The sequence below is a fragment of the Xyrauchen texanus genome, chromosome 9 (assembly GCF_025860055.1).
Source record: "Xyrauchen texanus isolate HMW12.3.18 chromosome 9, RBS_HiC_50CHRs, whole genome shotgun sequence".
In the NCBI taxonomy this organism is placed as follows: Eukaryota; Metazoa; Chordata; class Actinopteri; order Cypriniformes; family Catostomidae; genus Xyrauchen; species Xyrauchen texanus.
The window spans coordinates 16900283-16914066 of record NC_068284.1 but is presented as its reverse complement, the minus strand read 5'-3'; the positions used below and the strand labels follow the sequence as shown (position 1 = coordinate 16914066).

Here is a 13784-nt window from a genome sequence, read left to right as displayed (position 1 = left end):
GGAAATGTACATTTATCTTAGATGGCACAAGGGTGAGTAAATGATGAGAGAATTTTCATTCTTGGGTGAACTAACCCTTTAATAATTAAATCTGATGAGTGCTGAGATGAAAAGGTCAGAATGTTTAAAGTTTGTCAAATACACATTCTTATAGGCCTACATGTAGTGAAATTTTTTATTTAAGCTATAGACATTTGACTATACAAGAGACTGAAGGATTAATGGACAAAGCAGACCAATGTTTCTCCTGTAACGTGATTTAGTTTTGTTTTTCCCTTTTTACATTATGAAACATTTTAGGGTCAAGATGTAGAGAAAGTGCAATATTTATGAAATTCAATAATATATATTATTATAATTTTTATTTTTTTTTAAACAGCAAAAAAAGTCCAAGTTAAAGAAGCATACCTAGCACAGAATACTGAAACGCCCAGAACATTATTTCTTGCTGTGTTTAATTTAAAGTTGGGATTAATTTAGAAAAAGGTGTGTCTTTGTTAAACCATAACTTTTGCTTTTGAGAAAATCTTTCATTGATCATTGTATGTAAATCATTAATAAAACAGTTTGTGACTCACGTGTTTTTCAGTAGAGGGCGACAACGGACTGTTCTACAGCTGGACTCTGGGCACTATTGACGCTAATCAACAGAGATAACAGTGTTGTTTTTACTTGAATATGCTGGTATTCATCTTTTAAATATTGTAAATATCCCATATTATTTATTTAAAGGCTATTAACTGAGCTGCATTTGCAATAAAATGATTTGCATTTAAAGACACACATTACATCTGTTTTTGCTTCATTAAAACTTTTTTTAATGTAGCCTAATCTTTCAGAGGGACTTAAGGTTAATTAATGACATAATATTGATGTATTTGCCCTAAGCTCAAACAACCCAAGACTAAAGTTCTAATATGGACAATCAATATCGTAGGGATTTTGATGGATTTACTAGTATATTTAGTGCATTAATTATGACAATAAAGAGGTGTCTAATGAGCAACTAAACATCAACAGAGGCCAGCATTGCTATGTATTGTGCTGCACGGGATGAGGTGTCTGTCTGCGACACTTCCACACCTAATGTCAGCTCGTCGCCTTTCAGTGGGTCGTTTAGACTTGGCATCAGAGGATTGTTTTGTTTTCTGGTAACGTCTAAAAGGTTCAATTGTCAGCCGGTTGTCCATGAACCTTGCGTCTATTCCGGGCAATGTAGCATGAAAAGGTGTGCGCATTTTCGGAAGAGCCATCGACTCCCCGCTATCATTAAGCTGCTCGGAAAGTGTTCCATCGGTCCCGGAGTCGAGATTGGCCGAGCGCTCGTTTAGTTGCCGGCTTCTCGGTGAACATTAAGGACGCAAGAGGATACTCAAATGGGATGCTTTCCCCTCGTTTTCCCCTTCGCCTTTTATTCCACAGATGAGTGCAGATAATTTTCTGTGCGATTGTGAGTGATTACTGTATTACCGCGGTAATATAGGGTTATTTGGGAATGCAAAGAGAATTAATGACACATAAAAACTATTTTTGCATTGACTGCTTCTCTCGGCCAGGATATTTCTCCATGCCTGCATCTTGTGATTACCTAAACGTATTGTAAATATGTGTTTCCTATGGGCTTTTACATAAATTTACATTTTTTAACACTCAGGACAAAGAGGGGCCATTAGGGACAAGTTATTTTCATCTATACGTTGTATTCATTATTGACTTTGACACTGCTGAGGATGCTGGCATCCGATCATTTGGAGAGCACCTCGCCAATGAAGTAAATCTGATGTAGATCTTTGTAATGACAGAAACATGGAGAATATCATCTGGACACATAGGCCTTATAATGACAGAATCTCAGAAGTCCGTAGGTGGGTGAATGTTATAACGGCTTCCCCTGGAAAAGGCAAACATGAGAAGAATTTTTTTGTCACACAGTTTAATGTTCTTGCTAGAACTTTTGCAAAGTTTGCTTCAAAACCGCAGAAGGGTTATGCACACCCCCTTGATTCCACAGCCAACTTATATTGGCTATATATGCTTGTATGTGAGATGTTGATTTATCACTTATGGACAACAGTTAAATGAACTTTGTTATAGATATCACGTTTTGCTCTCTATTTGATCTCTGTGCTCACGATGTGCAGTTGCAGTTGGTAAATGGGTGATGTAATGTAAACATTTCCACTAGGCCTACATCTAGGCCAGGATATCAGTACTAGACTTCATGCTTGTTCTGTCTGTTGTCCATGAGCCCGCAATACCCTTAACATATATGTGTACACAGAGTTAAGTCTAAACCTCAGGCACTTCAGTGATAAGATATTTGATTGTCTTAGGTCACATTAAGCTAAATAAAAAAACTGGCATCTGTGGTTGCCAGAATAATTATGTATAAAATTCAGTAAAAATGTAAACTTTACAGAACAACCTGTACATTTTTACAGTTTAAAACTGTTGTAAATTACATGACCAATATGGTAATATATATATATATATATATGTTAAATGTACAGTAATTAACCGTAAAAATTACATGAAGTTAATCTATAGTGGCTCTTCCATGAGCAATGATGAATAAACATGTAGAGACAGTGCTCAGTGTCACTCACAAACACTAAACACCATCAGGGTAACACAGGTGAAATTAAAATAATGCAATAAACATTAACTAAACAAATATAACACAGAACTTCCTAATGTAGATAAGTGATGAAAATAAGAAGAAACAACCATTCCCATAAAATATAATGAAATTTGATGGGTCATGCAGGGAATTCTGGGAATGCACTATTATTATTTTCTTTACTGTAATTTTTACAATAATTTACCATAAAAAAGTACATGTACACTCTTGTTAAACAATGTAAATTTTTACCACTAATTATACAGGAAAATCATACTTTTTACATCTAAAATATAAATATTCATTATTCAATTAACGTTTTATTTCTGTAGCATTTTTAGTTTTTTACTGTTAAAAATTACAGACATTTTTTACAGTGTAGACTAAAGCATATCCTACTGCTCATATGTCTATGGTATCAGGGGCGGGTCCAGAAGGGTGGCACATGGTGGCAATAACTGATTAATAACCGGTTCATTTTGTCTGATAATTTTTTCATGAAACAAAGGAGTAAATGGTTTACTACAGTATATTTTCAGAATCACATCACTTCCTGATGCCCAAAAAATGAGGCTTCACTCTTTTAAGCAGAACATGATATGCATGTGCTTTGATTCTGAAGGAAACGGCTGCATCACACATTTCTGTGCATATTTGCATGTTGTGGATGTACAGTAGCCTTCCGTGACATGCTGAAGACCTTTCTGGCAACTATATATAAGTACTACATGCAAGGAAATATATTGAGTTAAAAAGTACATTTCCCAGTTATTCCAAGTCTTCACTGAATTATTGATAGATATGATGCAAATAGATAGATACAGATTTGATGCTGCCGTATTCTGACTGAGAAGCAAATCTGTAATTAAAAAAAATAATTAAAATAATACAACAATTAGTAAATAATAATTATTAAATCATTTTGGATGCATAAGAGGATGTTTAGTCCAAACGTGTACACGCAGTAGAGATTTTGTCTGTTAATTGATTTTTGATGGCCAGATGTACAGTATATTTTTTAATATTTTTGATAGATTTATGAATGCATTTATTGAAAATAGGCTACTGTATACTTTGCTTGTTATGATTTCTATGCTGATACCTTCCTCACATTGGGAAAAAAAATGGCTTGAGTGGGGCAAGTCCCTTATTTTGAGCTTTTTTCTCTTGCCAGATCTGATAACACAGCAACTGGTTTATCACCCGCCCTTAGCACAGAGTACTGTCAATAGTGCTTTATTAACCGTTCATTAATTTTGTTCTAACTGTAGGCTACGGAATGCCAGAACCGGAACGAAAAATAAATTTTCTGCTCAGAATGAATTGAAATAAAAAACATTTTGATTTAATCCCTGTTTTTTCAAATGGTTGCTTGAGGTTTTATGATGTTTCATCATCATGGCAACAAAGTTTTAAAATTGTATATAACTTTACACAGAAAAGATAAGAAAACTGAAATCATGTTAACACACACATATTGTTTACGTCTTGTGGCTATACTTTTAAAACAGTGAGTATTTGAACTTTTATGGATTGGCCCCCATTCGCTTCCATTGTACAGTAAGTGCCTCATTGGAACCCAGATTTGTACTTTTTTAAAAGAAAAGATGGGACATATCAAACTTAATTTTGTGGTACTTAACATTATGCAACAAATTCTGTCGATTAAGCTTAACTTGTATTGAACCTGGAATATTCCTTTAATCTACCATTTAAGAAAATAAATCCTCACGCGGTCACTTCAATACACATTCGCTCAGGATTGTCTTCTTTCCTGAAGACTTGCACAGAAGCGAAGTGTCTCGACTTACTCTCAAGTGTCCGGTGGAGACCTAATCCATAAGACTGTGTCCTGTATTCAAAGACAGTTGGGCTTCCCTCCACATGCCAACAATGCCACTTTCCTCTTCTGAAAGGTATGTGTAGTGTGGCATTGATGTGTAATTACGTGTGACTGAAACAGCGCCTTGGTGACAGGCTCTGGAGTGCTGCAGTTGGCTTGGGTTAGCTCTCCCCAGAAAAGAGGGGTTTTCTTTGCCCTTAAGAGGATTAAGTGGGGTTGTGATAACAGAGGGATAAAAAGGAGAGAATTGAATCAGAAAAGAGAGCTGGGACCTCTTGCAATGGAGTTCAAACACCTGTTGTCATCATCCCATCGCAGCACTTTCTCAGCCCTGTTCCTTCATTCCAGTCTTTCGCTCTTCCTTATATATTTTAATTGAATATAATAGAACATATTTTCATTCATTGCAAACCTCTGAAGCCTGTGTTGGTTTCCAAGAGTTCTTTGATGTGTATCTGAGCAATGTGCTATTAGAGAGATTTACCCCAGCTGACAGCTCGGAGAGTATGTGGCAAAATTGCAGTGCCAGCGGGCTAAAAGAATGCTGGGAACAGGATTAGGATCATATTCTGGCAGTGCCTGTCACTTCCTCAATGGGCTGGGGCTCCTTATGGTGGCAGCTTTCATTCTCCATGCAGCTAAAACCTTTTGCTGAACCAAAAAGGAGAGCAAGAGGAAAAAAGTTCTGATTGAATGGTACACTGTGATTTTTGTGCTAGGCATGCTCAAGGTCTATTTTGTGTTTGTGTGTGTGTCTGTAAGTGGCTGCCTGATCAACTACACGACTGTGACCTTATTAAACACTAAGGTGAATTTCGAAACTGCTTAATAACTGAATTTACCTCCTCTCAATGGGTGCTGCCAAGGATTATATAATGTAGGCCTACTTAGCAATAATTAGCTATTTGTTGTGTTTTTTTCAGAACTATTTAATGCCAGTGAAGGTCCACGGTCATAACCTAAATCATACATGATTAACAGAAAATGCTTATCTTACCTTCCGTGTCTCATTACTGGGATACAGGGTTAGTAAAGAGACCGCTTCGAACTTGACCTTGTCATATAATCTGTAACAATGCCCTAGAGGCAATGTGTGTGTTTGCAAGTGATTCTGGTTGGGGGTTGCTGTGTAATAGCATTGCCGATGGCTTGCTTGGAAATTTTATGTGAAGTGTAATTTGCTGTTTGCAGTTGCTTTTAACATGTTCTTTCATTTTAGCATTTTATATATCATGCTGTGAAACATTCTTCTCATGTGTGTTTTGATCAAGACAAAAAGGTTGCGTGTTAGAAAGCATTACAAATCAGCTGTATTTAAATATGGCATAAAGCAATTTTAAAATGCAAGTAGCAGCCCTGACAAGAGCCCTGAGAACATGGTGGTAGTGGCATCAAGCCTCTAGTAAAATGTATACAGAGGGGAGACCCTCTTTATGTGAGCAAAGGGGTTATGCATTTTGACAAACTACACTGTTTAAGATATAATAGCGGCATAATCACGGCCCCAGGCTGTCATTCTTCAGCATAATGGCCTGCTTATTCATCTGGGATGGCATATATCCCCACAATGATTTTATTTCCCAAGATTACCTTGGATTTTTTTTTTTTTTTACATTCTCAACACACATTATCGCTCCTTTTCACACTCGTTTCATGATTTCCCCCTGATTTTTATATCAACTGTCTTAGTGCGCCTCTTCCTTAGACCCTTATGCTAAATTACTTACCTTTTCTATTTTCTGTCCATGCAAGTAAAAAAGCAAAAAAAAAAAAAAATCATCATAATTTTAAAATCAATTTTGTATATTAAAGTCGTTCTGAAAGAATTTTAGCGATTTAGAATGTTCGCTTACAAATTGAGATTGATGTGATATTTAGGGGATAAATGAGAAAATACTAAATGTACAGTATACACTCACTTAGAACTTTATTAGGAAAACCTGTAAACCTACTTATTCATGCAATTATCTAATCAGCCAATCAGTAAAATCATGCATACAGGTCAGGAGCTTCAGTTAATGTTCACATAAACCATCAGAATGGGGAAAAATCTCAGTGATTTGGACTGTGGCATGATTGTTGGTGCCAGACGGGCTGGTTTGAGTATTTCTGTAACTGCTGATCTCCTGGGATTTTCATGCACCACAGTCTCTAGTTTACTCAGAATGGTGCCAAAAACAAAACAAAAAACACCCAGTGAGTTGCAGTTCTGTGGACAGAAACGATGAGAGAGGTCAACAGAGAATGGCCAGACTGGCAGAATAACATCTCAAAATGCACATGTCGATCCTTGAGGCAGATGGGCTACAACAGCCGAAGACCATGTCTGGCACTTTATGAGGATCATAGTGTTCCTCATAAAGTGCTCAGTGAGTGAATATTAATAAAGATGTTCAAGCAATGTTTTATTTAAGCTTTATTTTACAAGCTTTTATATCTACAGTTGACAAAGGGAAAGATGTGCATACTTCTGGAACACTCTCCACTGATATAGGCTACAAATTCACCATTTTGTTTGATGTCATGAGTGACTGTAAATGTACGTCCACAGTGACAATGAAAGAGTTACATAGACAACCAGACTGTATAGGTTAAATAATCTGGGGAGGACGCCAGCAGGCTATGGCCCACCCAGTACGATCTTACAAAGGACAGCTACCAGAATCATCACAGGGTTAAATTCTTCTCACTCTAAAACGAAACTTTTACATTTGCCTTACCAGTAAACATTTATAGATAAAGACTTTGTGTATTTTACATATTAAAATAGTTTACAAACACAATGAGAGGGAAAGAATAAGCAGAGGGGGAAAAAGCTGCTGTATATAAAAGTGCTTTGATTTCCACAGGAGAATTCCTGTTTGTATTGGTAGCAACAAAGACATTTTCTTGTTGCAACATTCAGATGCACTTAAGCAGGTAGTTTTTTGTCGGTTGAAAGTATTTTCCCTCAGAGCATTAATATGGCAATCTCAAATTATATGCACGGCCTATAATTGCATTTCATCCTCCACCCAAGGCTACATGTAATTAAAAGCTTTGCATATGTAGCCAATGAAGTCTCATTACCAACCATTCTCAATTTACCTTGGTTTAATCCTGACCATTAAACAGGTTATGTTTAATCAACCTGTTTAGCTGCACAAGATTTACATTTCCAAGGTAAATTGCGTAATGTGTGATTTGCAAACCACAGTAATTAAATTAAGAAAGTTCTTAACAGATTCTGGTGTACAGCCTGTCTCAGTGCACACAGTGGGCTGAGATCCTCTCCAAAAAGTGCTTATATCAATCATATATGCCCATCCAAAATATATAAATAACACAACATCTAAATCAGGGCCTGTTTGTTTTTAAGCTATGCGGATACATGTGATATCATCATGAGGACTTAATACTGCAGCAACATAATTTCACTGCCCTTTTAAGCCATTAGCCTCAAAACCAAGACAATGCTTTGGGCGTTACACCTTTTTTCTTTTTTTAAAAACAAAGTTTCCTGTACATTTTAGATGATTGCCCCTATATTGACAAGTCCAGATGGCATGTTAGAAGTGGTCGAGAGATGTTCCCTTGCTCAGGTAGTTTTTATTCTTCTTCTCAGTTGGGCAGTGTGTCCAGGCCCAGCGATGCTGCGTGCTGCTTTGCCCGCAGGCGTAGATTCTCAATGCTTGTGGTCTTGCTGTTGTGACTGGGGAGGCCTCCAGAGGCCTGCAGCAGGGGGCTGTTCCAAACCTGTTGTGCATGGTGAGAAAGAGACTGATAATAGGACTGGCAGGGCAGGGAACCCAGGGGTGCTGGCATGTTGACATTCATTCCCAGGTATGGTATAGACGAGGGAGTCGCCATGTCAAAAGAGGGATAGTGAACCATGTTGTTGGTGACGGCCATGTGCTGGCGGAACTGCTCCTGCAACCGGAAGAGGCTGAGCGGAGACGAGGAGTAGGAATGACTCTGTGAGATCCCGCCGGTGACGCCACCAGAGGAGGAAGTGATGGCTGGGGAACCAAGAGGAGAGTCTAAAGACATAAAGAGGGTTGCAGATTAAAAACACTTAGATTGAGTCAAGAATAAAATGTACAACAGGATAGTTTTTAACCTGGTCGTTCAGAAATGTTTTACCTGGTTTAGGGCTGAGACGTTTGCAAAGAGGTGAGAGGTTTCTAGGTGTTGGTTCTTTATCAACCTTCAGATCCTCCCTGTGCTGCTTTATCTCTTCTTCCTTGTCCGTTGCGTTGTCTTCTGTAGCAGACTCACTGCCTGACTGCTCTGCCGATGTCACATTTAGCTCAACAGAAAGTTCAGATCCCAGTGTGTGGGGACCCGCCTCGGGTTCCATGGAGGAGGAAGAGGACGATGGTGGCTGGATCTCGAGATTAATGGCGGAAGGGGGTTTATCCTTATCGCTTGCTGCCACGGCTCCATCGGTTGATGGATCTTTCTGCTTCTGCAGTTGTTCTTTTTGGAGGCTTCGCTGCTTCTTGCGAAACTTTGCACGACGGTTCTTGAACCACACCTTATGTTAAATGACCAAAACACCAATTAAGGTCATTGTATGTATAGGGCTCTCCAGTTTAGGAAACCAGAGAAGTAATGTATCTGATAGTTTTGACTTAGAGAATGTGAAACTGATCATTTCTTACCTGCACGCGTGCCTCAGGTAAGTTAGTGCACATGGCCAGGCGCTCCCGCATCACGACATCAGGATAGTGAGTTTTCTGAAAAGTCTTCTCTAAAGCCTCCAGTTGCTGGGCCGTGAAAGCGGTGCGACTGCGACGCTGTTTGCGATGTTGAGAACCGTAGCGAGCCTCGAGTATGATATCTTGAAATGTGCAGCCGTTGGAAGAGAAAAGACACGGCATATTTAATTAATTGTACAATCACAATTAATATTGGTGTTGAAGAGCGAGAGAGAATGCACTTACCAGCCAGTCTCTCGGCAAGGGTGAGCGCGTGAACCGACGGACGGTAATCAGGCGCGTGCTGAGCTTGTTGCGCCGCCTGTTGATGCAGGTTGTACATGGCGCTCAGTGAGTTCATAGCGTGCAGAGAGTATCCGTTCACTCCGTAGTGTTGCATGATTCAAAAATATCTGTAAAAGACATAGAGTATATTGAAACAGTGTGTTTATATGACTTTTCTCTTCTCATTTATATTTCAGATTATGAGATAACCTAATGTAAACTTTATATCACTTTAGTTAGACATTTGTCGTCAAGCAAATCAAAAATAAATTTTTTGGTAAATGTTTAAATTAAATGCAATGCATTCATATGTGATTTTTTTATGTAGTTATGTAAGTTTTATGTAGACCTACTACATGTCTAACGATTCATAATTAATCAACAACCTAGGCCTATATCAGTCTAGCTAGGCCTATACGTCAGACAGCGCTTTTAGGAGCGGAACCCTGTTCATTAATATCCAATTATTGTGTCGTCCAATTCATTGGTCATGCAAAAGGAATTAATTGGTGTAATTATCAATTGTTTACCTAATGAGGTGCGAGTGCTTATGCTACTATATTACACTAATCACTTCCCTGCCAAATTACCGCACCGAATCCTCTGAAAACTGTTTTTGTGATGAATCATTGATTTTAGAGCGATCTAAGCACAATGACCAATACATTTATAGACTTAATTGTAAATGCTCTGTCATCGAAATTTAACTGACAACATATTTGAGAAAAGTGAATTTTATTGTACCGGTGATTTTGCACTCATTTAAAAACTGGTAAAGCTTCATGTTCGTTACATGCGTTTCTCCTGTCATTTTTCAAAACCGGTTTAAGAATTTCTAGATAAAATAAAAGGCTCGAGGACACGATTAGATATGTATTAGTATGGAGGTGGTTGACAGGCATGAATATCTCCGAGGCCCATGCAGTGCAAATTATTAAGAGAGCAAGTAAGTCTTCACACCCATGGCAGGTGTCGAGGGACTTACAACAGCCTCGAGTTTTAAACTAGAATATATGCCTATTTTTATTTATTTATCTTTTTTTACAATATTTTATTTCGGGTCGATTAAAGCCTATTTTGTTCACGAAATACATGCAACTAAATGCCTTAATAAATGGCCTGAATTAAGTTAGACTATAAATTTAAACCGAGTTTAAAGTTGAGTAATGCTTTCGCAAGTAAACTGAAAACGATGAAGTGGAGGACTAATAAATCACATAAAGCGATCTAGACATTTGTTATCACAAATTAGTTTGTGTTATGTGATCTTTCGATAACTGAGCATTACAATAGATTTACTGGCTCCCATGGGGAAACGAAAGATGATAATAATAGCCACTTGTGTCTGTTACTTTGCGACTATAATTTAACAGGCTACTTACTATTCATCAACAATCACACGAGTGTCTCTTTAGACAGGAAACTCTTTGGGGGGGGGATTATAATAATAATTTCCATAGTTTGATGCTCAGATAATTTTAGGCCTTTCAAGAAAAGATTTAGGTTTTATATGAAAAAGTTAACTATACCCCAGTAATTAATCGGCCCTTTTTATTACTATTACTATTGTAGTAATTATTATTTCAGCATGTATGACATTGGTTTGTTGTTGTATAAATTAATAGTTTCATGCCATTTTATCTGTATTCCTTGACGATTATTTTGCAATCATGAATATCATCCACTGCAGTGTTCCGACAGGCTTTATAACCGACTATGTGCTTTCAAATATAGAATTTACTGTAAATTCATTTTCTGTATTTTTTCGTACAATCTTTTTCATTTTTAGGCCACTTAAACGCTTGCATCCTCCGTGTGGAAGTCTCTGGATGACACCCGCACTGTGTCAGTGCTACGTCTGATGAATGTGGTCAGAGGACAAGAGGGAATAGTTTAATTCGCTTGGACAGAATGTGCTTTGCTAAACATTTACTTTTCTCCCCCAAGTATTTGAATTGAATGGGGTCCGTTTCTCTCCCTCCCTTCTCTCACGGCCCCTTATCCCATCGCCCCGGGGCCACGTTTTGGCTGAGATGTATGGCTTCTCTGCGGGTAAAATATGCATGTTGATCCCCATTTGGGTCCCCGTCTAATGGAAGTGCAAATAGGTTTCGACTGTGGAGGCCTCCATTTATCATCACCGCTGACACGGACGGACGTACAGTGAGCTTATGAGTGTGTTAGATGTGTGTGTGTGTGTGTGTGCGCGCGCATGGGTTCAAGAAATGCTCACGTGTACTTTCCAAGAAAGAACTCTAAAGAGATGCGCTCTAAACTCATTTTACACATGTTTAGTTTACTTTTATTTTAGTTAAATGTGTCAATCCAGCCATATAAAATACAAGTAGGCTACAAGGGAACGAATACTTTTTCTAGGTATATGATCAAATAAACTGTAAACAATCACACAAAAACTTGGTAAATGACTAAAATAATTGACAAACTGTGCAATTGTGATTTAGGGCAATGAGATCTTATGCAATAATCATACAAATAAAAATGTAATTTAATGTTCAGGCACCACGATTGTTGTTTAAGCATTTTCTTTTTTTATATTTTTTTTTTTCCGTTTTGTGAGTAGGCTATTCGTTTATTGCTGACTAAACTTGCTAAACGTCAAAATTTGCCACAGGCCAACTAATATTTAGCAGCACAAAGGGCAGATTATTTTAATACGGTGTTTCGCTGCTATTGTAGTCTGTTCACCCGCCTGTTACTGCTGCGGGCAGTGTGACACTCCATGCTACGATTATTAAAACCTCATTATGCAAATTGCCATGTACAGTGCAACTTTTAGATCCGACTAAATTAGAAATAATGTTAGCGTTAAAAACCCATTTGACCCGGGGGTGCTATTTATCGTATCTCGCATGTGACATACATTTATAATGTCACTCATATTTTTGAATCTCTCATGTCAAAGGCCCCCCACATGTGGTCAGCACAGAGGGGTTCATACTCATATGATTTATTTTTATTTTTTTATGACAAGTGCATGTTTTACGAAGGTGTCTACACATTTCTTTTTTTTACTTTTATAAATAATAATAAAAAGTTACACCGTAACCTACATTAGGATATAGACTAATCCAATTTATGGTGCTATGAAACGTTAAAGCTAATGTGAACTTTTGGTAAGTTTTAAACTGAAAGAAGTCTAGACAGATATTTTCTGTTATCTGACCGAGTATTTTCATACATTCGAGGGATTTTGTTTTATTTTATTTATTTATTATTATTATTATTATTTTGTCATAAAACAATTGTAGACTACTATTATATGCTACATCTCAGATAACATATATATTTAATGGCCTCGATTAGCTAAGAATTTCCTACTGTCTTTTACATGATCTTAAACAGTCAACTGAACCGAAATGAAAGTTGTTCCGTCAATTTTGTTAAAGTTGATATCACGCGCAATTTAATAGTCTGAATATATGAAGAGTTTCAAACACTGAAAAATGTCTATATAATATTTCAGATAGCCTATTGCTAAAATGCCAAACTGAAATATTGCTGTTTGTTTCGTTTATGGCGTAACATTTTCCATATAGCCTACTGATGAGTAAAAAAATGACAGTTTCTTACCAGAATGTATCCAGCGTCTAACAGTGTCACTTGATATTTTATTTCCCAGATGTCCTGAACGCGTTTCTCAAAGTCTAAGAGTCCATTATATCCTCTAAGTTCCCCGCGCGCTCTTCTCAGCACAGTGCTTCCATCTATTGACACGCGCTTTGAGGAGGGATTTTAAAGAGCTCCGCGTAACTTCAAGGAGGCTTGCTACTGGTCCATGAAGCTGTCAATCAAAGCTCGACGGCATTTTTCTGTCTGCTTGTGGTATCGGAGCCAATTGACCCTGTTCTATAAAGTCCTAAATCACGCACTGGAGAGCACTAATGCCAACCCATTAAACACTACTGCTTACAAACAACATCCATGTGTAGTAATGTAAGAATAAACAGAAAATATTGACATCGATGCGATTAACGCTTTGTAGCGCCAAAGAAGAAGAAGACAGATTTTCTCAGAGTTTAATAACATTATTCCATTAGCGTACATTAATAACAATTATCTTTATATTCCAGTAAAAAAAGCATTCATATTAGCCTTATATATTGCGTAATTCCCATGCTATTAGATGAAGAATTTTTGGGGAAAATAAAACAAAGCTATTGCATTTAACAGCACAAAGGAGTAGATCAGTGGTAGCATTATTTCTTGTTTTTATGAATATAGTAGGCCTAGTTTGTTCTTCCCACTGCACTCATTTCATCAAATCATGCAAGGATCGATTTTAATTCCAGAAAGCAATTGAATGCATTTAACTAAATTCTGCAAAAGTTAGTGACCT

The 13784-nt window shown here is 37.5% G+C and overlaps 1 protein-coding gene across 1 annotated transcript; it reads right to left on the bottom strand.

Moving 5' to 3' along the window:
* Positions 1-6931: 6931 nt before the first annotated feature.
* On the bottom strand, positions 6932-13139 carry LOC127649587 (diencephalon/mesencephalon homeobox protein 1-A). Its single transcript, XM_052134765.1, has 5 exons — positions 13019-13139; positions 9389-9555; positions 9107-9285; positions 8586-8979; positions 6932-8482 (listed from the first exon to the last, which is right to left on the bottom strand). The coding sequence occupies exons 2-5, from the start codon at positions 9540-9542 to the stop codon at positions 8064-8066; spliced, it is 1146 nt and encodes a 381-aa protein (XP_051990725.1). The 5' UTR covers positions 9543-9555; positions 13019-13139; the 3' UTR covers positions 6932-8063.
* Between the last annotated feature and the right edge of the window lie 645 nt (positions 13140-13784).